This window comes from Anoplolepis gracilipes, chromosome 6 (genome assembly GCF_047496725.1).
Source record: "Anoplolepis gracilipes chromosome 6, ASM4749672v1, whole genome shotgun sequence".
NCBI classification, from domain to species: domain Eukaryota; kingdom Metazoa; phylum Arthropoda; class Insecta; order Hymenoptera; family Formicidae; genus Anoplolepis; species Anoplolepis gracilipes.
This window is the reverse complement of record NC_132975.1, coordinates 9,822,454-9,850,366: the sequence shown is the minus strand read 5'-3', so window position 1 is coordinate 9,850,366 and position 27,913 is coordinate 9,822,454. Positions and strand designations below refer to the sequence as shown.

The following is a 27,913-nucleotide window of genomic DNA, read 5'->3' as shown; positions in this document are numbered from 1 at the left end:
ATAAAAATGGTATTTTTAATAAAACTTGAAAAATCCGAAACTTTTCTCTGCCGCATTCCATAGGATTAATTCGAAATATTTCTCTTGCTATATCGCGAAGAACAGTCGACTTTTTGATCGTATCAACAATTACTAAACACCCCGCGCATCCCCTGCAGCACCGATACGCGCAAACACATATATAGTTATAAGCACAATGGCTATATGTGTGGGTACAATATACATATATGTATAGTTATGTACTCGGTCTCTCTCTATATATGCCTAGTATTGTACAGCATGACTAATTATACTTCAGCCCGCGGCAGATCTTGTTGCACGGCTTCACGAGAGGTGGAAAGCACCCTATTAAACCTCGAGCTTCAGCGAACAAGAAAACCGCGAAACGTCAGTATGACGGGTGAAAGAAGGGGGTGGTGGGTATTCGTGCACTCTAATCCTCGATCTTCCTACTTTGTTTCGCAGCCATTTCCTCATCCCTACTCTAGTCTATATATATTTGCCACCCTTCTTAAGAATATACGCGCGCGTATTTCTACTCAACGCTAGCAGCAATTTTTAAAATTTCTCAAATGATAAAATAGGTTTGATTAATAAAAGAACGTGAAATATTAAATAAAAAAAGATATTTGCGATTGCAATTTTCTTCTTAGAGTTACTTTAAATAGGAATGAATATATAATAACAAAAAAAAAATTACAAAAATAATTTTTGTCTAATTTGTATGTTAAACATTAGGAATTGATGGGAATTGACATAGGACATGCGCATAATTAGAACGCCATCAGTTACGCTTTTAATCTTTTAGGTATTTATTTAAACAAATCCCAACATTCCAAACATTGATAGATGTATATACGTGTGGGTGCTTTTTTGCGCTTTCCATAAACATAATACAGATCATGGCAGCATAATCGGATATCCTTTTGGCTATCTGTATTATGTCCATAGCATCTCCTTACTCTTTTCTCTTGTTAATTATGTATACCCACTGTCAGAAAAGTACCGCCATTTCTTTCATCTACGGATCCTCTAAGTAAGTTGCCTCCTCTTATAAAGAACTTAATTAAATGTCTTTAAATCTTTTTGTTGTATAATTTTCTAAATATTCTAAAAAATAAGAAATTTTCTTCGTCAATAATAGTTTTATTAAATGGCTTCTATTTTTAAAAAAATTATCCCTTTTCGGTCATTGAAAACTCATTGATACTGTGAATTTCAACATCTTCATCGAAACAGAATCGATTTCCAATTAATTAAGAATTTGCAAACGAAAGGAACGGCGATAGTAAACAGCTTTGACGAGGCTCGATCATCACCTTTGCCTGCCGCGCAAATGACAATGAAACTTAACTCTCTCCACGGGGAGGTACGATGCAAATGAAGCTAATTTAACGATCGTATCCAAATTCGACGAACAGTTGTTTGCTAGTGCTTCTCGGATCGATCGCGAACGATTCCTCGATTTATACAGCGCGTTTCAATTCGCCCTCAATTATCTTTATATACGCGCGACATACACACATACCTTAACATCGTCAGCGTCTCGCCACTAGACGATAACGCACGCGAGTGCAATCGAATTAATTACGGCAAGGTTCCCCGTGACTAAGTTAATTAGGAGTTAGGTTACTTACGGTGTGGCCCCTCTTCCTCATTTGCTCGAAAAGTTTTACGGTCACAGGGGTGCTTATGACGATTACGCTTATCTGTTTTCTCTATTTTTTTTAAGTCGCGATTCAATGCTATTTTCGATTATATTCCGTCAAAAAGATTTATCCATGCATACGCCAAATTAAAATCAAAATTTGCCTAAATCTAAAAAATTTGTATTTTATGTGGCATACAAAATGTATTTTCCCAGTTTATATAGTATTTTAATATTATAATCTTTGAGAAATTTTGCAACGATATCTAATATTAACTTTCTAATAACAATTTTTAAAGTATTCCTTGATAAATTTTCACTCTAGATGTATCTTATCTAATCTGTAATAGTTTCGAAAGGTAAGCAAAATATAAAATAATTAAACTTAATAATTAAATCCAAAATAATGATATCGTATGTGTATATTACATATATATATATATATATATATATTTGTAATTTTACACGTCAAGCACCCCAGAAAAAAACAGAAATTAGAATGGACCCGAATACTTTTCGCCTTCAAACTATCATATTTCCAATATTGCATGAAATTTACAATGTACAGGTGACTCTCAAAGGGATTGAAGCTTTAATTTTTCTAATATTAAGCTCCGTTATTATTCAAAACTGAAGGTAAACAGTATTTTTATGAAACAATACAATTCTTGTTAAAAAATGAACCTGTTGTAAAATCTGTTCATTTGAGTTGATTAAAATAGAAAAAATATTTTTAAGTTATTTTTTGCAGGATATGAAAATTTAAATACGTATTAAATGAACTAAATTAACTTTAATCGGCACGAATAAGTTCATCTATTTCTAATACTTCATAGTGTTATGTTATAGGAAAATCTTCAATTGGTCGAAAGTAGAAACTCTTTATCTAAATACTTTTCTTTTATAGCAGTCGTCAAAAAGTTGTAGCAAATTTATAACTTTTTGAAACAGTGCAACTTTCTCTTTCTCTTTTCAGCCCCCAGGTGAATATTAAAGTTAGAGAAAACTTGTACCGCAATACTTTCTGACAAATGTGTACGTTCTAAAAATGTTTGAGTATATAACGGATAAGACAGATATACAGTCTTTTTTAATGAAACGCTAAAACTTTGTATATCGAATTTTTTTCCACAAATATAATTTTACGTTATACAGCGACAATGGTTAAAACAAGAATAGAGAGTCACCTGCATCCTCTCAAATACTCCCCGTTGCCATTAAACCGTTTCGACCTATCTCGTCTCATACGTGTTCTAATTCCTTGTATAAGATTACACGCACACTCACAAACATACGCCCAATTACACTAGCAAGAGTCATCATTTTACAGAATTCATTTTCTTTCCTATCCTCTTTTCCTCCATCTTTTCACTCTCTTGCTAGATCATGCGTTTCTTCACACACATACATACATATCGATAGCTAGTCATTCTCGTCATTTTATGAATCTAAAAGTTAAAGTCCAAGACTACCAATTCCTCGATTAATTCCATTTAGTATTATGGCAGATCCGGACCGAATTAGCCCGAGTTAGCACCACGACAGGTACCGTATATATTCTGCCGCGAGATGTGTGTGATGTCCTTTGCATTTTTTTTTATTCCTGAGATTACATCAATCCCCCATTTTGCAACAACCACCGAACCGAATTCAGCCGAAGAGTCTATGAACGAATGCCGGCCGATCCGTGAATTTAAAGTGTCAGACGTTACCGTCCTTGATGGACGGACGAAAATTCACGTCTCGGAAGGAACCACTAAGGAATCTCCTGTCTGTTCCGTAGTATTCGCCGTGATACAAGATACGGATCACAACTCGAAAGCCTCAGTAAGAAACTTCTCGAAACAAAGCACACTTCCTAACACTTGCACACGACACACTGTACAACGTTTCGTTTGCAGCGAGTAAAAATTATGTTTCACTTTCTCTTCAAGATGTTACGCATCACTCGTAGCGATCACGCGAATAATATTAGGTTTGATCGTAAGCTAAACGCACTTCTTAGAGAGTCATTAGAGAGTTATTAGAGAGTCATCCGGAATACAAGTTTTGAGAACAAGAACGCACGGGTATCGAGAAGAGAATTATGTTCGCACGTGATAACGACGGAAAGCGTCAACGCGAAAGTGTGATCGCGTTTTTATCTGGCACAACAAATCAACCGGCGCACGTTACAAGAAGAATACGTGCTATTTTCATTCATTTTCAAACACAAACGCGAAAGTAATATAGGGATATAATTTTATTAGAGAAACGAAATTGGCTTTGACAGTGACTGAGAGATTGTACCTTCTCGCATCTCGAGTATCCGATTATAATCCGAGTTCAAAGACGCTCCTCGTTACACTTGATCTCGATCGATATCCTCTCTCTTGTTGCATCCCCGCGTTCTCAATAAACCACCGACTCTTCAACATCAAAGTTCTAAAGAGACTGAAATCTCCTCCTCCTCTCCCCCGTCTATCACACGGAAATCTCTTGAATCTGCACGCGCTTCTTCGCGCTACCAGGTGTCCCGGGCTGTCGGAGAATCCCGGGGCACGTAAGACCGACGTTGGGTGCCGGAGCCTTGGGCGGGGGTGGCGGTTCCGGCAGTTCTTCGTTCTCGTCCTCGCTATCATGAAGACGAACGCCACTGACATCGGTGACCTCGTCCATCCGGGCGATGGTAGCGTCTACGCAGGGCGATGGAGTGCGAGTACGTTGGATACACGGACTTTTACTGTACGACGGTGGCTCCAGGATTCGCTTACCGCCACCGGGCGGCGGCGAGCATTGGAATTCTTGCAGCTGCATCTCGAGCTCTTGTACGAGCTTCGCCTTGTGCGGCGGCAGCATCGACGACGGCGAGTCTATCAGATTCATGGAGGGCGGCAGTCGCTGTTTCCCCGAGGTGTTCATGCCGGAACAACCGGCCTCCAACAGCTCCTCCTTCTTCTTGTTACCGAAGGCGTTGCTGCCGGACACGTTCCGGTCGCGCTGGTGATAGATCCCCGCGAAAATAAGGATGTTGAGCAACAGTAAAAACACCCCCACCGCGATGGTGACTGTAAGGGCCGTGGTATAACTCTGATAGTGACTGGACGCCAATTTGCGTAGAAGATTATTAGGGCCCGGGCCTAGATTTGAGTGCTGCAACGTTCGCGAGGTTGTAGGCGTGATGGTTGTCGCGACGGTCGCGTTCGGGGTGCATTCCGTGGTCGACAGCACAGTAAGTATCGAGGACGGTTCCGTGGGGGATGGCATGGGTAGCGGAGGTGCCGGTAGGGGCACGGCCGTGCTCTGCGGACGCACCGGACCTTCGTAGAGGTTGGAGCTATCCGCGAGATGGTGGTGTCGCATGTTGATCTCGTAGCCCGGTCGATGCAGTTGCGGCAGCAGATTCAGCCAGAGGGACATCTTATGGCCTCTGTAGTGCGAACGCATCTCCGGGCTGTGGCCGGCCTCCAAGTATAACTGGTTTATAGAGTCGTATGAATCCCAAAACGGCGGACTTGTCGTCAAACCGTTTTCCAGTCCCGAGGACAAGGGACTCGCGCCGTTTGGATCCCTAGAACAACGAACGTAACCGCGACCCTTTGACAAATGGACAGATATCTGTTGCGCAACTAATTTGATATTCTCTCCTGCCCTTCACGTTGTTGATATGTCGTCCTATTTTGTTAGATAACGAAAAGACATTTTACATCAAGGATTATCAAAATTTTTCAAAGTGCAAAATATATATAATAATTTATTTTTATATAATAATTAGTTTTTAACAAAAACTGTAAAAAATAATTAATAAGTATTGTTGTGTTATCACGATTGATTATTTATAATAATTGAAAAAGCTTCTAGATAAAAAGATAACGAATTAAATTTTTATGTTGCATAATTCTAACAATAAGCAAATGTCTCACGTCCCTGTGCGATAATTCTCCTTTGATAAAATTTCCGGTGAGAAAATCCACCGTGTCGATGACAGAGTAATCATCCAGATAGCCACCGATCCGCAATTAGAGAAGCCAAAATCACTTCGCGTCTTCTCTCCGCTAACAACTCTACTCTACTTCGAGATTGCGAGCTTAGCGCGCTGAGCGCGTTAACGGCCTTTGCGGGAGTTTGGCTCCAAAATCCTTTCACAACTGTAACTTTACCCTACTACCACTACTAGCCTGCAGATTCTCCTCACGTAAGGTAATCGAAGTGTATGCGATGCTTAAGTTCCGGAGAACTTTGAACCGGGTGAATTAACGAGAGAGAGAGATGTTCACTTATCCGATTAACCCTTTTCGCACCTAGTTATTTCGCATCACCGTGTCACCGATCAATGACTACATTTCGCAAAAAAGATATTAATCGCATTAATACGCTAATTTTTTTCCGACACTTTCGCAATCTTCGTTATAATTTAAAAAAATGTGAAATATTTATATATGTTTCTACATTTATTACATTGAGCTTTTCATCTTCGCTTCCAAATATCGATATACGTAATTAATGACATCAATTTAGCAAGTAGAGAATGACTGAGCAGAACTTACCCACGTCTCACAAAGTTAGCCAAGTAGTGCACGAGTAGCTTGGACAGATTCTCGTCGACGAGAGTGTAATTGTCAAAAGCAGACAGCGCGGACGTGACTTCTCCGCGGAGAAGAGGTATACCCAGAAGGTAAGGTATTTCCTCGCCCCTCTGGCTCGGTCGTTCGCCAGGCTGGAAGTGCAGGAAATAGCCCCGTCCCTCCGAGGCCGAGTGAAGTAGAGCCAGTCTGAGGAGCGGCGCGGCGACTTGGCCGTCTCCGAGGAGAGATAAGAGGCCTTCGCAGATCGCCACGGGACTCTGCTCGCCCCGTTCCCAATCAGTGTACTCGTTCCGAAGAGTCGAATAGATTTCATGCAGATGATAGCGATAGGTGTTCCGGACGTAAGTGCGCAATATACGATCCCTCCTAGTTTCGTTGAAGCCATTCTGCGAATGATAAAAATTACCTGCTTTCACGACGCGGAAATAGTAGCGAATCATTAATAATCACATAAGAAACACGTTCTTTTGTATTACGCTTTTTTGTATTACAAATTTTATCTCACCGTGTAAAACAATTTCTTTTAATTGCTAATTATTATGAGATTATAATTATTATAAGATTTTACTAGTGCAAATAAAAATGACATTTTTTTACAATAAAAATGCATTTGTTTATGGATTATTGATCCAAATACTATTGTAAAGTAGGAAGATGCACGTCATATAATACGATTCAGTGACCATGACTATTGGAGAGTCAATAACATCTTCCGGAACGATCGGCGAGGGCAAACTCATGATGCGATCGTGATATAAAGCTCATCAATTTGTCAAGTTATATCCCATCGATGTCAATTACATATTATGCACGCGAAGTGTCGACCATTAATCAAGAAATCACTTCCGCTCGAACACATTTTTCTTGATAAAATCGATATATAAATAAAAGAGCCTACACATAATAATAATAGCAGAAAAAAACCAGATTACAAAGTTCACAACTTTGCATTTTTTTTTTTTTTTTGACAAACATTATGAAATATGTATAATTTGTAAAAAATGATCCCTCTAACAGCAAAAAAAATTGTAAAACCGAGTACAATACATGATACAGTTAATATATTTAATATTTTTTATATTTCTTTTTTTATCGGATGTCACACAAATCAATTCGTCGATATAAATCTGTACCTGTAAATCTTCCTCGGTGAAATTTACCCAGGCTTCCTCGGACGTCAAACCAAAGAGTAAATCACGATTGCCAAAGTCCGCGAATTCAGCGCCGGGCCCGGGCACGATCGGCATTAGTCCCGAAGAAGAGGCAGTAGGCTGAAAGTTCTGATTAAACGATCCATTTTATGTTTAGGTTAAAAATAATGCACATATCGCGTATATAAATTTCACATACGCAATAATTTGATTTTAAATCCTCTCTATTAATTCTCTCTCCTATGTCGTTGCTAAATGATGATATGATAAATAAATATAATAAAATAACGTGACAAATAAATCTCTAATCAATCGGGAAGCGTAATAATAAAATATAGCTTGCAAAATTGTATTTCCTCCTAATATCAAATTTAACTATCGTATATTTGGCCGTATATAAAAACAGAGATAACAAAATTTCCAATAAAGACGTTTGAGTTTACTTTCTTTACACACTTTCAGTAATTTATGCACGTGTGTTCGTTCGTCTATCACGTTGCGATTTCGTATTTATACCATCATGATATGCGGGACGTATACGAGTAACCAGATAGACTATCAACGGATGAGTTAATGGAGCATGCACAAAGTACTAGCTATTACGAATTCTCGAATCCGTCATCCGTCAACCGTCCTGCCCGTTCAATTAGCAGATTCATCGTTTACTTGTCCTCTCATTCGCTCTTGCGCAAAATCAATACGCCGGCTAGTCATCGACGTCAGACCGATATCCGCATACAATTACAACACGTTTGCGAATTTCATAATTATCAAAATGAAATGCGCATCGATGCCGGTATTTATTTAGCTCTGTTATATTTATCCACGTCGCGTATAAAGCAGTAGAAATTCCACGCGTAATTTGTGTTTAAACCAAGTCCACGCTAAACGACACATATCTCCATGGAACGCGGAGAATGTAAATGCAAATTTTATGAAAAATGGTTTAACATCCAAAGCGACGCGGAACTGAAACACTGCGCCGGACGTCCCGAAACGACAGATAGCATTAGCGGTGTCACGTAAAAAAAAAATGTTATTACGATATTTTTATCCATTTTCGCCAAGATATCAACTTTAATCTCAGTTTATAACTAATTCACGGCCTTTTTTTAACTCCAATAATAGATGAACATTCAAAAATAATTAAATAGAACATTCGATTAAATTAAAGTAAAGATTAAAGTTAATAATGTATTAAAAAACAAAACAATCGAACAAAGTATTAGAGATTATAAAACGAGTGGATGCATCATGTATTATTTTTTTACGGAAATTATCGATTATCGAAGCAAATAGTCTCTCACCTGATTGATCGTGGGTGGTAGAACGGCCCCGTCGATAAAGGGTGCAAATCCGGAAGTGAATCTCGGCGGATTCAGCTGCACCGCCAGTAGCTCTTCTACGCTCCTTAAACGAAGGCACGATGCGATATCGTCGGCTTCGATATCGCCGGGACATCCGATCTCTTCGGCGACTCGGCGCTTCACCGTCAGCGGATCTCGCTGGACCGCCCACGGCGAGAGAGCCGAACCTCCGAGCAAGATCACCCTCCCGATCAACTCTGCAATTAGTTTGAAAAAGCTCTCGTTTTAATCACGATACACCTAGTAAAAAATTTCAAAAATATCTAATGAATATTTAATCATATTTTACGAGCAGTATTTTACATTTAATATACATATTTCATATATTATATATTATTTTATATATTATTAGCTCGTTTCATTATTTTAAAATCCAATATTTTACAAAAACAGATTAGTCTTTTATTATTTTGTGACACAAAAGCTTTCCGTTTTGAAATATTTTATTAATTTTCCCCTTTTATTACTTTATATACAACATAGACACGATTATACTGAATAAGATGAATAAATCAACTCTAATTAGCATATTTCTCTTTACAGACGGTTGCGGCAACGTCAGTCAAAATGTTTAAACGTAATCAAATCAATTTTCTTCCTTTGTAAGCAAGACTACAATTTACTGAGAGAACTGCAACTCAGAACCTTCAGTCTCTCGTAGTCTTACCTATAATATGGGTAAGAAAGAGGAATGTTATCAATCTCTCTTCTCGGAGGGAAAAGTATGCGCAAAATAAAACATAATGTAAAGTGTAAAAAATGAAAATCTATTTTACCTGAACCGATAAATAAATAAAAAATCAAGTTTACGGACACACGTTGTCAAAAAAAAAACTTGACACATGTTTGCACAGTTCGGGTTTCTGTATAAAATGTGATGGATATACGCAAACGTGTCAGCTGCAAATGCGACCGATGGCGTGTTAACTGACACCGTTGACTGACATACGCGCAATCCACCGTTGGCCGCGACACGAATAAACGCCTTACCTTTCGCCATAGGGGAGACGGCTAAAAAATTGGCGAGAGCCGCTCCGGTACCGTGACCCAGCAACGCCAGTCGCTCAGGATCGCCGCCGAAAGCACCGAGATTCTCGCGCAGCCAATGAAGTCCTGCCACCAAATCCATCAATCCGTAATTGCCTTGCGCGCTTCCCTTCGATCCGGTTTTCAGGAAGCCTGTTAATGTCAATACGACTGAATTAGGGAAAGGTGACTCATTTACATTCGCTAGACGAATCGTCGAGACAAACATCGCTACTTTGTATATTTTACCACTCTAGGAAAACGCGTACTTTTTGTTATCTTGTGGAAATGAAAATTATCTTTGTAAGAACTTCTCGAGGAAGATGTATTCAGATATTTCCAGGAAGAGAATCTCGAGAGGACTACTTTTCGACTCACATCTCGTCTTTCATATGCAAATACAATTGAATTCTATTGCACTAATTGCGAATTTTCACTACTAAACTTGGATCTAATTACTTCTAGTATTTACTCTGATAGAAAGAAACCTGATCTATTTAATTATTACCAAGTTAGTTATCGTTGTAGAGCAAAAGCCAAGATATCTACATGTGTATGTAAACGTAGTTATTGTTACAGCAAGTGAAGGAGATCGGAGGATAAACCGGATTAAAATTAAACATTTGCTCGCCGGCATTCAATTCTGTGCTTGCTTCAATTTTCTGTATCGACTCTTCTGCAGGCTTGTCACTCTGATTCGCCATCTACCTGTGAGGCGAGTTTTTCATTCCAATCTGATTCATCTTTTAATCCTATTCACATATTCGTCGATACACTAGTGTCAAGTCTTAATTACATTCGCATTTAATACCAGAGAAATATCATAGAGTGATATGAGTCACGTACATAATATAAAATTATATTTTTGCTCTTACATTAATAAAAAAATATATATTTTTTGAGAAATATAAGAGCAGAGATAATTTGTCTCGATAATTACCACGTATTTGATTATTTATTCGATTAAAAATACATTTACAAAAAAACTATCAGTATTAAAAAATATCTGTTAACATAATTATGAAAGTAAATGGCAGCAAATGATAAAAAAAAGCACGACTAATTTAAAGTAGCAAGAAAAAAAAACGGAAGAAAATGGAATCGGCTGACCGCGCAATATTGGATAACGCTACAGGCATTGTTTCGCTTCAACGATGAACAAAACGCATACGTAACTGCAGCATATCGACAAAGAGGAACGCAAAACCCCAACTCCAGTATAGTGAAAATACGGCGTATCGATATCGAAAATTGTTCCACTGAATGCCTTGGGCTTCTTTCATGAATGGGAAAACGGCGTTGTAAACACGTCTGCATGCCTTTCGAATATATAATATCATTGTTTATCGTTTAACGCATGATTAGATACGCACGCGAATCTTTAAACACTCGCACCTCCAAAAATACCGTGGAAAAATAAATATAGATACATTACAGATATAATAAGACAGAGTATAAAAATTGTCAAACTGCAAAATAAAGATATAAAATTTTGAAATAAATTAACGCAAAATTATTATTATAGTTTCTTGTCTTTCTCAATATCAAAAAGAGAGAACGATGTCCAAATAAATTCCGTTTATAGATTAATTCATAAATAATATTTATTGAGAAATCAAGTAAATTCAAGCGAGATCGAGAAATTCATAATTTGCTACACGAATGTCAATAATAAGTTCATGCGGTCATTCTTGTAACGCATCAGTTTAAATTACATACACGATATTTAGCAGACGCTCAAACAGCCGTGCGACCATGCGATAAATGAGCATGAAAATTTATTCGCATGGAAACACCCAGATCTTACATTATCCCCTTCGTCGTCCTCATTAAACTCCCTTTGTTTCTTCCCCTTTGTTCCCATTTTTAATTTTGGTACATGCACACGCATGACTGCCTCGAAAATGCGTCTTACAACTCATTGCTGTTATCCATATTCGAGAGGTGGAACGTCGCGTTTTTGAAGTCTCTCAACTATCGCGTGTACAGGTAACAACCCCCCCCCCCTCCCCCCCGGAGGAAAGTTCCTATATACAACCGCGCGGAAAATAATCTGGTAAGATCTCGATAAAACTTTTTTCCCCTTTTTCCCTTGACTGCCGCGAATAATGAGATCATTCTTTTAAGTTTGTGAAAGAACAAAAGAGCTAGTTGCGCCACATGATAAACAAGGCAAGGTAAACTCGGCGCATTTTATAATCCGAAAACTTTCTATCAGCTCTTGCACATAAAATGGCGAGTGTTATCCGATTATCGTGCATTGTTCGCCATTGTTGTACGCTTAAGACAATAATTTCTTGGCACAACACGCGCGTTTATCGAATACCGATTGAAGTGTCAATTGTCCATAAATACGTTTATCGGCTTAAGGAAAGAGTCGCTTCAATCTTGTAATTCTTTGCGTAAACGAAAGACATAAGATTAAAGTTATTTTTTATATATATATATATATGTCATGTATTATGATTATTAATGCACATTTTCAGCTATAAGTTTTTATAAATAACAGCTAAGGAAAAGATTTCATTTTCTGACCAAGCGACATATAGCAACAATTCTTTCAAAGATCCTCTATTTTGTTTTTTCGTAAATGATTGTAATAAATAAGCACAAACGATCGAATAAACTAACCGCAAACGTTTGCAAGTCGTAGTTTGTGTTCTGAAATGGCAGCAAATTGAAATAGTTTGTCTCAATGAATAAATATTGCCAGCTTACCAAGCACACCAAGACGAAAATTGATGGAGACGACAATGAGACGTCCGTGAGCGGCCAGGGCGGTTCCGTCGAATGAATTTCCGGCACCCCAGGAATAGGAATCGCCATGAATGAGGAGGAGAGCTGGCAACGAGTCTGCGATACTACCTGCAACACCAGAGAACATTCTACCACAATATCTGTCTACGAATATGAGTCTCGATAAATATACATAATAGATGTAAAAAAAAATTTTTTTTTTTTCATAAAATAACAAATAATGATTTATTTATATTAATTTATAACTTTATGCATTAATTCTCTTGATTTTCGGCAACAGAATATATGCAACGAATGAATATTCGTCGTCAAAACGATAATAAATATTCTATCGTCTGGGTCATGTAATTCATACTGAATTAAAACCTCCTTTTTCGAGTCGGCGCTGTAAGTTTTCATTAATCTCGACGTCAAATATTTATGATAACTTAAGTTTAAGTTATAATTCTGCGAAATACAATTCCTTTTGATCTTAATATATTCTTTGTCAAATAATATCAGATCAGGTGAAATTTCCACGTGAAGTTAATATAACTATAATATAAGTGATAATTAAACATTTCTTAAAAAAGTGCGGTTAGATAAAAATGTTGAAGCAGAGAACCCAAGAACGGCTTTCCTACGAAATAGCTCTTGTAGATTAAACTTATAAATCCACAGCTTATACATGAATATGCTTATATGAATCAGCGATACTGTTAATTCTGAATTTTCTCAACTCATACACACATATTACTTATCATAGATTATGTTACAAAAAACTAGATTACATGGAAAATATTTACCGCTTTATATATATGATTTAAATAATTATAATATATATTTTCGTATATTTTTTACATGAATAACCAAGTATTATAAGGAAACCAATCCATTTTCAATATTTCATTTACATAAGAAAGGTGAATTTTACCATACACATGTGAATATGATTGAGCGATTCAAATATTATAAATTATGGATTAGGAATTTAGCTATATTCAAATGAGAAATTGAATATTGATTTATACATATATAAATATTAAAAAGTTTTTTTCATAAAGTTACTCCCTTTGCATTTAACAGATTAATCTCTCTCTCTCTCTCTCTCTCTCTCTTTCTCTCTGTCGATTACGATGTCCGTGACGCAACCGCGATCAAAATATAATCATTTTGGGAATAAACTATCATGTGCCGAGTTAAGTGATGGCAGGCGAGACACCTGTTGCGATCCTGATAGCGCACGCTAAACGACAGATAGTTAAGTAGGTGAACGAGCAAACGACACCATCTTCGTGATTTCACTGTGCATGTTTTTCTATTGAAAACTGCAAAAATCTGCATGTCTACCCCTATCTGCTTGTTCACGATTGTCGGATCGTATCTCAAAACATTTACGAGCACCTCGATATTTTTATTGCTTCCTCAATATCGACTGATCGCGCCCGGTTCGTATTCCAAAGTTATAAATTATAATTTTTTTACGAGAGTAAATAGAGTATACTGTTTTTTTAATAATTTAAAACTAAACAATCTTGGATCTTTATTCCGTCGACTCTTTTAATTTATTCAGGAGAACAATAATATTTCGATAGTTAAAAGAGTTGTATTACATAACTGAATATTAATTAAATTTTAATGATAAAATTCTGTCAGTCTGATTTTCTATGATATACTTATTTCTAGAATACTTATTGAATAAAAAAAAAAATTTTTTCTTCTTTATTCAAGAAAATTGTGGCTTGTATAGGTAGTAAAATATTTCATTAAACTTTTACCAATGTTATCTATTAGATTATTTTACATGCCGTACTTTCTTGTATATTGTGAAACTTTCGGGAAAAGTTTGCTTTTTATTTCCATGCTTTTTTCAAAATTCCAACTAGAATCGTAACAAGATTATAATCTTATATTACAAGCAAATGGTTGAAATTCTAGTTCCGCACGTACGAAGCATCGTTTTGCCTCGTTTGCGTCGTTTCGCGTCGTTTCGCTGTCACACCGAGTCTCTACATTCTAACTTAGCGTGTAATATGATTATATTATACATGTTGGGAAGGGGAAACTAAAGATCGGGGGACGAGAACCAATAAATTCATAAAGACGTTAGCGAAGATTCGGAAACGAGGAAGCTTTTTGGAACAACCCAACATATATTAGTACTAAAGTTTGCCCCTAATACGAAAAGGTCGTTATCTCGAAGTCTTAACGAGAGATCGCAAAGTCGTTATCGTGAACTAACAGCAATTCGAAGACATTCCACGGCGTTCCGATCGTGAAGTAAAAAATGGCAAGTCACTATTATGTCCGTTAATTGGCTTCTATATCACGTAAGAACAACGATAATTCGTTCCGCAAATTTCTCGGTTTTTAATCCTTTTTTTTTTTATTTTCTTAACTAAGGTTTTATATAAAAGACCGAATTAAAAGAATACCTATTTGGTATTCACCGAAACGGATACTTTTCTAAAACACTTTTTTTCTAAAGGAAGATTTAAATGTGTACAATAAAGGACTCGTAAAGTCGAATAGAATTAATTAAAGTTTTCCGTAAGCTTTTTTCAGAACCTATTCGTAGATGCTACGCATATATCATGAATAGCAATCGATCTTTAATTACAAGCTTGTGTTGATAGGTAAGAGAATCGATCTACCTACATAAACGCCGAGATACTTTTGAAGTCCTCTTCATTGTCTTTCCTCTCTAGATTAATGTCGCAGTAGACAGAACAGGAGAACGTCGATCCGATACGAAGCCACCTCACTCCCGCGGTGCTTGCAGGTTTTCTCATGTGAATCGAATAATCGACTGCAATGCACTACGGAATTGAGGATGCAACGCATCCTTACACTTGCGTTCCTTTTCTTTCTCTCTCCCTTTCTTTTTCTACAACATTTTCTTTCTCTCTTTCTTTTCTATCTCTTTTCGTCGTCGCTTTATCTTGTTCTTCCAATACTTGGGTGCTTCAAATCCCTTTGGTCCGCTTCATTTCTTCTCGTATGCAGCATCTACCTCGCCATTGTGCGGGCAAGGCATCCTGGTTTCTCATCATTTTCTAGATAAAAGTGCGCTTTATTCTTTCATTCTTTACAGCGACGGATTCCTCACACGAGGCACACGAGTACGCACAAAAGCGGGGGGATATTCGATCGGGGAAACGACAGGCGCAATGAATTCGCGAGCTTCTACGCTCCTTTCTCGCCTCGTATCCCGAATATTATTTTCACATGATTTTTATTCACCGACACTCTCGAAGCGCTTTTCTCCCTCTCTCTTTCTCTCTCCAACTATATGCCATAGTGTATTATATTAAACCTACCTATATCAAGTTTTTTTCACGAGTGATCGCGTCACGAAGAATAACGGTTGCACGTGCGAGCGCTGCAGCATACAATTGCTGACATAACGAAAGATGATCGGCAGATCGGCAGAGATATAATAAAATATGATACAGAAAATAAACTATCACATCCACGAGAAATACAAATCACACAAATATATGATTATATTATAATTTATAAATAATAAAGTGAGATATTTGTGTGCTTTTTTCTGTACATAAATCTATGTAAAGAAATATAGCGTTAGTTTTTCGAAATTTAAAAACCTATTTATACAGTACAAGAGAGTATAGCGATTTTATTTTCATTTTACATAATATATTAAATAAAAAATACTCGTATTAATTATAATTACACATAAACATTAATCGCAGATTATAATTTTCTGTTCACGAGATAACTATATTTCTGGATGAATATAGGTGACGATATAGATGGATGATATAAATTATAAATTATATGCATTTCAAATGAGCCATCGTCCAGAGTTACGAGCTTTCGTTGTCGTGTTACGTAATAACAGATGTAGGATATAACCATAAAAGTAATTTTCGCGACGATGATCCAAGAAACGAAAAAGCTCTCAGTTCGCCGGACAAACGTAATACTGTTAAACTAAGCATGCGAATTCCGTATGATATACGACATATTACGCATTTCTCCTTGTGCAATTTATGTTTTATTCGTAACCGCGCATGGTCCCGTATTTTATCCGAAACTCTTATTTCAGTTATATGTTTATGGATTATGCTCTTAACGCGAAATCGAAATTTTTTAATGCAAACGAAATTGAAGTTTTTAAATCACACAGAATCGTCGCACATTTCTTCTCATCCAGCTTGTTTACGATAAGTTTTTTTTTAACGGAATTAAATGTATATATAATACATTATTTCTGTAATTCTAATTTTTTGCTCGCTATATTAATGCCTGCGGTTATTAATCCGGATCCGATCAGAATTAAGAAGAATTTCGCTCATATTTAAATTTTGAAAGGATATTATTATGCTGGCAAGCAATATTTTAATAACATATTCCAGCACATCCACGAATGTGTCAGCTGAAGAGAGCTTGAATTTTCCATCGATGATATCCAGGAAGATCGAAAACTAAGCTGCTTACGTGCAAGTAATGGTGATGGTTGCATCCCGATACGTCGTCGGTGAGAGACAAGCACGAGAAAAAGCATTCACTTCATAAAAAGCAGCAGAAGGATTCAACGTGCGATAGCGAAGGAAGCAACGACGGATCGTTTCCTTTAATCCGGCTGAAACGTCGGATAGTTACGGTTTTTTATTCGACAGCATAATAGCGCGCGGGGATTCTCTACGCAAAAGGTAGAACAAAACAGAAATATCGTGAATCACGCGCGAACTTCCGTCCCATACGTGCGCAATCTCCGCTCAATCGCACTTTATGAAAATAAAGCGAGTCTTTTTGCGCGATTTCAATTTTAATTAACCTTATATCCGATCGATCTCTCGTGAGCGTTTATTTTTCATTACGACCTTTATGCTTTTTGTCAATATAATATTCAAAACGTTCTTTTTTTTTTTCACACAAAAAAAATTCTCCTCGCCGAACATCTATATTTTCCTAATGAAAATTTAAACAGACATCTCGCTCTTTTAAGATACGGTAAAGTCAAATTATTTGAAAACTGAAATAGGTCAGTCTGATCCATGTGCGCAAGCAGGAATATTACGAAACTGTTCGGCAAATCCGGTCAAATCCTCGTCCGAAATTTATCACAGGATGCATTCCTCTGCTTGATTTCCATATCTATGATCCGTACATTGGTTCGCGCTCATGCCTCACATCTGTAAGTTTCGCCGTATTTGCAATCAGGAAACTGTCTCCATCAACCGATCGATCCGTTCTTTTGTTCACTCGCTCTCGCTCCAACCCCACGTTAAAAGAGAGAAAAGATGGCCCAAGGGAAGGGGATGAAAAGATAGAAGAGGAATATAGTTCTCTCGCGAAGGAAACCTTGGCGTCGCGAAATCGTGACCGTTAAAAGCACCGCATAAACTTATCGTTGTGTATTTTTCTCTCTGTTTTTCCTGATTCGATGCCGTATTAAATAAAATTAACGAAATTAGCTCTAGCAATCTACCATCGTCAACGGGAGACAAATGGCTCACGGATTATTTATAATCTTCTTGCGCCTCTCTTCTCGATTTCATATTTTAGCGGTATTAAAGGAATATCTGAGAAAAAGAAAAACACAAGAGGATGAAAGATGTACTATGATAATTAGTTATCATCATATTATGTAATATATTGTACATGAATCATTCATGAAACGATTTTACTAGATTTTTCCATGATTTTTATGTATTTTTCAATCACAAGAAATTTAACCGATTAAAATTAATACATCAGCAACTTAAAAAGTTCATTTAAATTGCAAATGTGCGACCGATGCGACACTTAAGTCTCCACAAATGATGCAATGAAATACAAGAAAAGATAATAATTTATAGATAAATAGTTCTACAGTTTTAAGAATTTGTTGCGACTCGTTGTTCGTTTCTCCTTCTGAATTATTAACGTCACGATATAAAAACACAAAGGTATAATTTCACATCTATAGAGAAATGATAAATCGTACGTGTATGGCTAACGTAATTTCAACGGAAATGGAATGTCATTCACAAAACTGTATGAATCTAACGGACTCGTACGTACGCATTCATCGAAAAAAACTTCCTCAACAAGCACACATACATGTCTACTTGTGTCGCGTTGCAATTATAACGAACGATGTCATTGTCACGTGTCACAATGCACACGACGCTACGTTTCCGAACGCTTCGATAATCAGATTATCGCGGAATGAAATCGGACCTATTCGTTCGCGATGCGTTCTCAACGAAGTTGAGCAATCTCTCTCTCTCTCTCTCTCTCTCTCTCTCTCTCTCTCTCTCTCTCTCTCTCTCTCTCTCTCTCTCTCTCTCTCTCTCTCTCTAAAATTGGACGGCACATGTTTCGAAACAGAGTATCTCGCCTAAATATCGCCAAATTTCACAACGAGAAGATATGTATGTACATTCCGAAAAGTTCGATTTATGTTCTCGCGAGGAATGTTGTGCTCGATAGTCGCGCGATGCATAGAGGCACATATTTTTCAAATAGTGCATCACGGAAATCTCACGAATATTTGTTGCGAAAATCTCTCTCTCTCTCTAGGAGATTTATACAGAGAATATAGTCTTATATTTTCAATAAACAGAAATTAAATTTTACATATAAGACTAACAATAAGTAGACCTTAAAATGTATTGCTACAATTTCTCCGAATCATTAAATCATTTATAGATAATTTAAAATATTTTATTTAAAAAAAAAACACATTATCACTATATTGATTTAAAAATTTCACATTTTTACGTGAATATGTGATAGTCTTTAAATCTCTGTTAATTTTTAATCGGAATATCGAATTACGTGCATAAAGCTATCAACAAATTATTTTCAAATTTGTAATCACAAAATACAGAATTTTATAAAATTCCATTACTGTTTCATCTTCTATTATTACTATATTTTAGTGATATTTATAACAATAAGTAGACCTTAAAATGTATTGCTACAATTTCTCCGAATCATTAAATCATTTATAGATAATTTAAAATATTTTATTTAAAAAAAAACACATTATCACTATATTGATTTAAAAATTTCACATTTTTACGTGAATATGTGATAGTCTTTAAATCTCTATTAATTTTTAATCGGAATATCGAATTACGTGCATAAAGCTATCAACAAATTATTTTCAAATTTGTAATCACAAAATACAGAATTTTATAAAATTCCATTACTGTTTCATCTTCTATTATTACTATATTTTAGTGATATTTATATTTTATATAAAAGAAAGACCGTATATTAAATCAAATTGATATTTGACATTTCTAAAATAAAGTCGTTCATTAACGAAGAATTAAACGTGAGGATTGGTCCTAATTTTGAGCAGTATTTTTTTCTCTACAATACTACATATCTTTAGAGAAATAATACATGGGTGACTTACCGTGAGGAGGTTTGGGCACGTAGAGGTTCAGATACAGGCAGTCTTCGCTCTGGTTCGCCAATACGGGTCCCAGCCTCTTGAGATAGGCGCGTCTCTGCCGCGGCAATTTCTCGTCCGGTGGCGGCGGATGCTGCGGGCAGGCAGGCGGCATGGTGTCGGCGATTTTGGTACCACGCCATGGCGTCGGAGTGACCGGAGGCATGTAACGCAGGGCGCCGAGCGGCGGCGTCGCGTACGGCACTCCATAGTAAGTCTCGACGGCGTTGGACGATCTGGCTTCGATGCCGCGTAAGATGCCGTATCGCGTCTTGACTGTCCTGGTGGAGTACTTTTGCGTGCCGACCAGGGCCTCGGTGCCCGCCAGGCAGCATTGGGCGCAGAGGAGTGCCAGCAAAAGGACGCTTTTGGCGATGGTGCCGTCGAACGAGGCAGTATTTTGAGAAATCTCCTTACTAACGATATCCTCCGCGCTCCATCCTCGCTTATCTCGTCGTCTCTCGTCTTTGCTTCCGTCGCTTTTGTCTCTCGTTTGTCCGTGCCGCTTCCATCGTTCACTGGGAGCCCGATTCGTCTGACGAGTCCCCGGCTTCTCGGAAATCTTACGATACATCCAAGGAGCATCTTGTCCTCGGTGAAGAACGTCGCGTCGCGCTCGACGCGACGCGATAATAGCGGAGAATCGCGAGGAACACTGCTGTCGACCGACATGTCTAACTGACGGCCAGTCGTCGACGAGGAGGACGGTATCGGGAGGCGAGAGGTCTTTCCTCTTCCTCTTCCTCGGCAAAGAGGAGGAGGACGTCCGCATCGCGTCACGCCACCGCGGACTGCGCGCCCCTGCGGGCCCCGCATCTGTGGGGCCCTCCTGCCGATGGACGACCCCCTTCTGCTTCTTCCTCTTCTTCCGCTTTCGATTTTCGCTTTCCTTTCCCGTTCGCCGCTGCTTTGCTCGTTCTTCGCCCTTCCGTCGCCGCGGCTGCTTTTTTGCGTCCGCTCTCCTGCACTCGTTTCCTCACCACCGCCGCCGCCACCACCCTTATCCTGTCGCCGCTGTCCGCCCACTTCCACTGCTTCCGGTACGGCTTGCCGCCACCTCCAGTCTCGCGCCCTCCGTGCGGCTCCCGCTCCCCGTTCGCCGTCTCGAATTCAAAATAGCGACTCGGTGCTGTTATCACGCTGCTGCTGCTGCTGCTGATGTGCTCCGAGCGGACTCTTACTTCCATTCTCAGGTGCATGCGTTGCCCGCGCTGACGCTGAGCTGTCAAGCTGGCGACTGATCGTCGTTATCGCGCGACACGCGCGTATACACGACGCTCTGGTGACGATCGACGAACTCGAATCGTCGGCAGTGAATGATCCTGACGGAATCATCGGCACCCGGGGTACAATGGTTCGATGCACCACCCCTCGGAGTCGCCGACTCGCGGAATTCTCTCAGCGTCCTCGTCGCACCGTGCTACGACCTGTTTGCGAAGGGAGGTTCATCCGGGGCGGAATAATTTTTCGATTCTCGATTCGTTCGTCTCTTTCGTTTCTTGTCGGTACCTCTTGCTTTTACAGTCACCGCCTTACAGTCACCGCAACACGCTGCAACATGCTGCAACAACAAGTAAAGGTCGCTTCGTTAACGCAGCTTCTTCGAAAACGAATTTCGCGCGAGATTCGACTAACTAGATGGTAGTCACGCGAGTGTAATAAGTTTAGCAACTTGTTAAATTTTCCATGACGCGCGCGCGTACAATTCCAAAATTCTAGGAAAGTCCAACGAAATAAACTTTGCTTGTATTTGAGAACAAATAGTGCGAAGATTGCTGCTTCTGTTTCTGCACAATGAACTGAAAAATGTATGCTCGAGATACTTCCGAGGGAACAATCGTGCGTGAAACGTAACCGACCGTATTCCTTTCTTACCTATTATTTGTCCTATTATTTGATTTAACTACTGTTCGACGAATTTCAATGATTTTTAATTTTTTACATTTTTTTTACTATATATATGCTATATATACATTCTAATATATAATATTTTTACACAAGTTCTTTGATTTTAAAACTATTTTACTAATTTTTACCTATATTTGTTATTATATATTTACGTTTAATAAATAAAATATGTTGTACTTTTAACTTATTGATTTTTTTTTATTCAAAATTATGTATCCTTCATAATTTTTTTCGCATTGTGCGAGAAACAATTCTTTTTTTATTCATTAAAATAATAAAAAGTTAAATAGATTATAGAAACCATGTTAATATATGTTCTTATGTATGTACTTTATTGCGATGGAAAATTGAATCCATTGTAATAATAGTGCAAATTTAATCGTACCTATTGCCTATTAATATGCAAATGCATACAGCGACCCTTTGTATCAAATTTTCGTAAATTCGGTAGTCCCGCGGACTAGAAATTTATGTTTGATAAATCGGTAATTAATGTACATTGCCGCAACTGCAAAGAAGAATCGAGTCACCCAACTGGTCGCCCGACAAAACCTAATTAATTGCAATGACGATCAAGTTTAATTTGAATGAGTTGCTCAAGCTGCTCGAATAACGCGAAATCCGAAATCCGATAGCATTGAACCGTGGCTAGGCGAGAATTTCCAATTTCCAAGTTGAGGTAAACTGTGCTTTCTGGTCTTTGGTGCAGTCGGTTTCGGCTTCAGCAACGTTCCCATCCTGGGGGTGGTAAACATTCTGTGTTTAAATTACACAGAGTTTCAGTTACGTGCTCGTAATGTTTTTTTCCGAACGCGAAGTAGTCAACTCTGTACTTTTCTGCAAAGTCGTTCCATCTACAAAGCAAAACGACGTAATGGTCTCATATTTCTCTTATCGCAATAAAAACGCACGCGATTTTTCCTCGTTACTTTTACTTTCCTAAACTTCAAAACGATGTATCGAACGCATCGACTTTATAATTTCTTAATAAAGTGATGTAATAATTATTTTTGTGTGTGATTGCGCGGGAATAAGAGACAAGTGAGCGCATTAAAAATTAAAATTATGAATCTTTGCAACTTTTCCGTCTAAAGTTTCGTATATGAATAAGTTTAAAAAAAAATAGAGAAATTTTTGTTATATTTCTTCATCATGGATTAATATAAATCGCATTTTCATAAATATATCACTTATACATGCCAAACTTATTTGCAAAATAAAATTCAAAATTATGAAAATAGAATTCGCTTAAATGTAAATGGCATGTAAATAGCTGTATTTGAAAGTTTAGATATTATTTATGATTTGTATTTGCAATTTTAATTTAGAGCTAAACTTGATTAATTTAAAGCCTCTTTGACGCAGTAACTCACAAGCTAATTGTGACAATTACAAAATTCTCTATCGCACTTTCGCCACATCCAAAGGGAATGTGTCACGGCTACAGAGGCGAGTTGGTCCGACTTGTCTTCTAAGTACTTCGCAGATCGGATTCCCCGGAGTCTTCCGTCGACGAAGCTGCGCACTACCAATGCAGCTTCGCAAGTTCGAAAGAGGAGCAAACTAACGTCGGATTACGTTCCGATTCCGCGCCATTCGACGAAAACGAGCGAAAATGAGATGCCAAATCCTAGGCGTGAGAATCTTGCCCGACGAGAGAAATTAAATTCCGGTCTCTCGTTAATTGCAGAGGTCCACTGGATGATTAATAATTCACCCAGGAGAGCGATAAGTTCAAAGTATCCGGAGAAAAATCCATAAGGAATTATCGAGGCAGAAACGGCAGCTAGAGAGGAAGAACGACTCTTCGAACGTTTCGCGAAAAAACGCCGATATATTATCACGGAAATTGCGCGAGCGCCAAGGGTGACATTTTTGCACGGATCAACGAGAGTGCATTCTACAAGAAATGGATGAATCAAAGAGAATTGATGGTGATCCATTTTGTAAAATTACGAAGAGTCCCCAATCATCGAAATCGATTAATTTTTTTTTCCTTATCTAATAATTTTAATTGATCCGCAGTATAGGCGGAAATTTAAATAGATTTGAGATATTGGAAATAGATCCAAAAAGAGAAGAGAACCTAATCATTTTCAGATAATTCCTGACTTCAAAATGCATTTTTTTATAAATTTACACAAATTTTGCAGCTGCATTTACCATTAAATCATTCCATCTTACGTATCATACAAATTTCAAAGTCGTAATACTGTAAATCATTGAAATGATGATGAAATTGATAATGAGATATGTAGAAATAATTAGAATAATACTATTATGTCATATTTACATACCTATTATTACGCATTACGAGAAGGCTTTGTAGCTAAATATATTTCAACGTACAAGGCTTAGTTAGAGTTTGAATTATTTACGTGCAATTTCATAACAATACAGACTCGAAAGCAATTATAATTATCTACAGAAATGATTAAACTGAAATGAAACATTAAAGCAATAGAAATAAATAAACAGATGTATCGTGAGATAAAGCGAATACTTCTAATTATTTCTATTAAGTAAATAATTAATATTTAATAGAACATGTATTATAAGTTATATTTAATAGAAAGATTTTGATATAATCGCGATATTTAATAAAGTAATTTATAAATTCTCTAAGAATGCTAAGAATATTTTTATATGATTTATTTACATTTAGATATTACTTATTTTCGAAATTTCTTGTCGCATAATTATTATTATTATTATAAGTGTAACTCTTCTTTTTCTATAGCAAAAAAGTGTATAAGCAACAGACTTCGTATTGATCGAAAAAGACACACGGATTTGTCTAAATCTCCCATCATTGACGAAGTTTCTTCGACGCAATATGTTTCAAATTTGGCGAATATTCAGTAAACTAAAAGTTCAGTGCTTATAAAATCAAACTCAATGCAGTTATCGTTAAGTAACATGCTTGTCCGTCCCAAGATATGAGTTTGGTCTTCATCATTAAACATTACATCCCCGCATTCGCAGAATACTCTGAAAAAAAAAACTGTGACAAAACGCACCGTGAGCCAAACGTAATATCCAACTCCTTATCTAGCATCGTCTTCTCGTATCACAGAGTCCATCCCGGAACTTATTCAGTATATTCTTTCGGTCAGATAACTTCCGTATCAGTCCATATAATTTCGAGTCTACCGCTCCGACACCACACGCACCAGCACCAAGCGCTTCGATCCATTCGATGCGTCTTGCATCACGAGTTAAGAGTCCGAGATAATGACGTTACGCTCGAGAGCGATATGACGCGGTCCAGACCATTTGGGGCAGCTTATCAAACGGGGAGATAACAGATGTTTACCAGTCTTTTCGCATCGACATCTCGCTCGAAAACACCGTCTCTGCCAGCTGTTGAATCACACTGGGTGACAGCGTGTCGTGCGAACGGTCTACATGCGAGAACCGCGCGAGAACGAAAGTATCAATCTGACAAATCAACGGCAAACCGAGCAAATCCGAACCGGAACAACTAAAACCCCCAGGACGACCCGCACCCTCCGTGTGCGCGATCGACTGTCTGTCCCGGGCTTTACTGACGCGTCGAGGGCCAGCAACCGTGCGACCTCCGCGGAGGTGGCGATGCTGGTGCTACTGCTCTTGCCGCTGGTGGTAGTGATGGTGGTGGTAGTAGTAGGCGATGATAGTGGTGGTGGTGGTGGAGGTGGAGAATGGTCCGGCACTCGAGGAAGCCGGGACAGCCACGGCGCCGACGCCTGGTTTGATACCGACCAGCGGCCCGGTCGATAACGCCACGGCAACCCCCGGGTCGTTCCGGCTTTTCCTCTCCCTCTCTCTCTCTTTCTCTCTCATCCTTCTTCGCCGCTCTCTTCTCTCTATCTCCGCCACCCCCGCGTCAAACCTTCTATCCTGCTTCTTCCCTCTGCACGCGCAGCATCTTTTCTCCGGTCGTCGCCGGCTCGTGCTCCACATCCTCGCGGCCGCCGCTGCGCCTTCGGCACCCACAGCGTCTCTCTACACCCTCGCATCTCACACACGCATCCTCCCTTCGCTCTTGCCTGTCCTTTCTCGCATACGAGGACGAAAAGAGCGCGAGCGCGAACGTTGCCGAGAGAGAGGCTGCCTGGTGTGCGGAGGAATCCTCTCTCTCTTCTCTCTCTCCTCCTCGTTTTATCTCTCGCTTTCCATTTCTCCACGGCGAGGTTGCCGGAGGCAGCAGACATCACCCACGCGACTCGCCTCGCGAAATAAGCGACTGGCGCTTGTGCGGCTGCGTTTCCGCCGGAGTGGTATCGTCGATCGCCCAGCTAATTCCTCGAGCTCCCCGTATGTGCAGTCAAATGAACCTGTCGACTCTTTCAAGCGCACAGATTCTGTGCGAGCACAAAAAGTTGATGACTAATACTGTATATAGTATCTCTTGTAAAAGAATTGGAAAAAATATCTTTCTTTTTTTTTTCTCGCGGTTATGTATTTTCTTTATTCGTTTATAAAGTGATATGAGTTATGTCGTTTCAGCATAATATGTTTTTCAAACCACTCTCAGAGTTATTACTCGAATGGTTATTTTAGTTATTTTAGTTACATTTTAGTTAAATTTTTTTTTTCCACCTATTACATCGTTTTTCCTTTTCAAAGTATGTATATTTTCATCATTTGTATATCAAACATTGTCTCTATTTTTTGTAAATTTTTAATTAATATCAGTAATATAGAGATTAATGATATTAGGAGAAAAAAAAATCAAATCTCTTGTTCATTAAATTTGTAATGTGTAACATTGCATGAATCACTTACTACTAGGTTAACACCTGGAACTCTTTCTTACTTTTAACGCTTTCGATCATTTTGAAACTTAAATGGTTCATATCTGTTCTACTTTCTAAGAAATTGAGTGCTTTGCTACAAAGAGTATAAACGGGAGAACCATTAGCGAACGAAACACCGGCATGTCGTGACCATATGGCCATGCTATTAAATATTAACACAGTTAATATTTATTAAAAAAGTTGATATTCGAATTTATTGAATAACTTAATTAATAATGAATAATAATATTCAGAACTGATATATCTCTTCATTCTAAAAGATTATCCAAATCAGTTCAAAATCGCCACAATTTCATATCTAATTTCTTATCTCGGTGATTGCTTGAACATCTTAAAAATATATTAAAGCATTTAACATACGTGTATAAAATTCAATTATCTTACTATAATTATCATCTTTATCTGATCCTATAAATTGAACATTTTTTAATTCTAAAATTTTCTGTTATATATAATTGTATACAATTGCGACATTAAAGTTTAATTTTATCAACCAAATTCACGCAACAGTTTACTCATTAAAAAGAAAAAATTTTTAATTCTATATTTTGTACTAAATATATTTGTCAATATTTTAAATTAAATGTCAATTGCGGCTTTTATTTTAACCGATTTCCACCATTATGTCTCGTATGACAAAATACCCGAACGTTGTTCCGCTATTACATATATAATTTACTCGTCGATCGATCGACAGAAGGTCCTTTATCGTCCCGGTGAGTTACCAAGTGTGCCGCGCGTAAAGATCACAAATTCACGAAAAATTCAAATTGCCGCGACGGACATCGAAGCTAAAACGTGAGGCACAAGAGCATGCCCGTAAATTGCCTCGTTATCGTCGCCATCGCTATTATTTACGACCCTTAACGAGGGAAACCTCATACTCTCCACGGCTGTCAGACTCGCGCAAGAGACTCGCTTATACACGGATGCCAGGCCACTTCTATTCTCCGGTTCTTTCGCTTTTTCACGCCTTCTGTCCTCCCCTTCCTCCCACCCCCCCCCCTCCCTTCTCTCACCCTCTCTTTCTCTCTCTCTACCATTTTGCCCATCATTTACCTGTCTCTCGATTGAAACATCACTCCGATTAATTAAAACCAACCAAGCCGGGAATACATCAATTCAACCAACTCGTTAAACTGCAGCTGCGTTTCTGCCCGCGCAAAACCGTCGCTTCGATCGTTTGGACGCGATCGGTTAAACGCGACAACATTGACAAAGTTTGAAAATATTTCCAACATCGACAAAGTTCGGAAATTACCGTTTTTATATGAATGCCGTTTGAAATTCTGC

The 27,913-nt window shown here is 38.2% G+C and overlaps 1 protein-coding gene across 1 annotated transcript; it reads right to left on the bottom strand.

Moving 5' to 3' along the window:
* Nucleotides 1-266: 266 nt before the first annotated feature.
* LOC140667327 (neuroligin-1) lies at nt 267-26,251 on the bottom strand. The gene is made up of 8 exons (XM_072895152.1): nt 24,839-26,251; nt 19,875-21,471; nt 12,476-12,622; nt 9,722-9,910; nt 8,672-8,928; nt 7,347-7,493; nt 6,175-6,599; nt 267-5,198 (listed from the first exon to the last, which is right to left on the bottom strand). The coding sequence occupies exons 2-8, from the start codon at nt 20,680-20,682 to the stop codon at nt 4,112-4,114; spliced, it is 3,060 nt and encodes a 1,019-aa protein (XP_072751253.1). The 5' UTR covers nt 20,683-21,471; nt 24,839-26,251; the 3' UTR covers nt 267-4,111.
* Nucleotides 26,252-27,913: the final 1,662 nt, after the last annotated feature.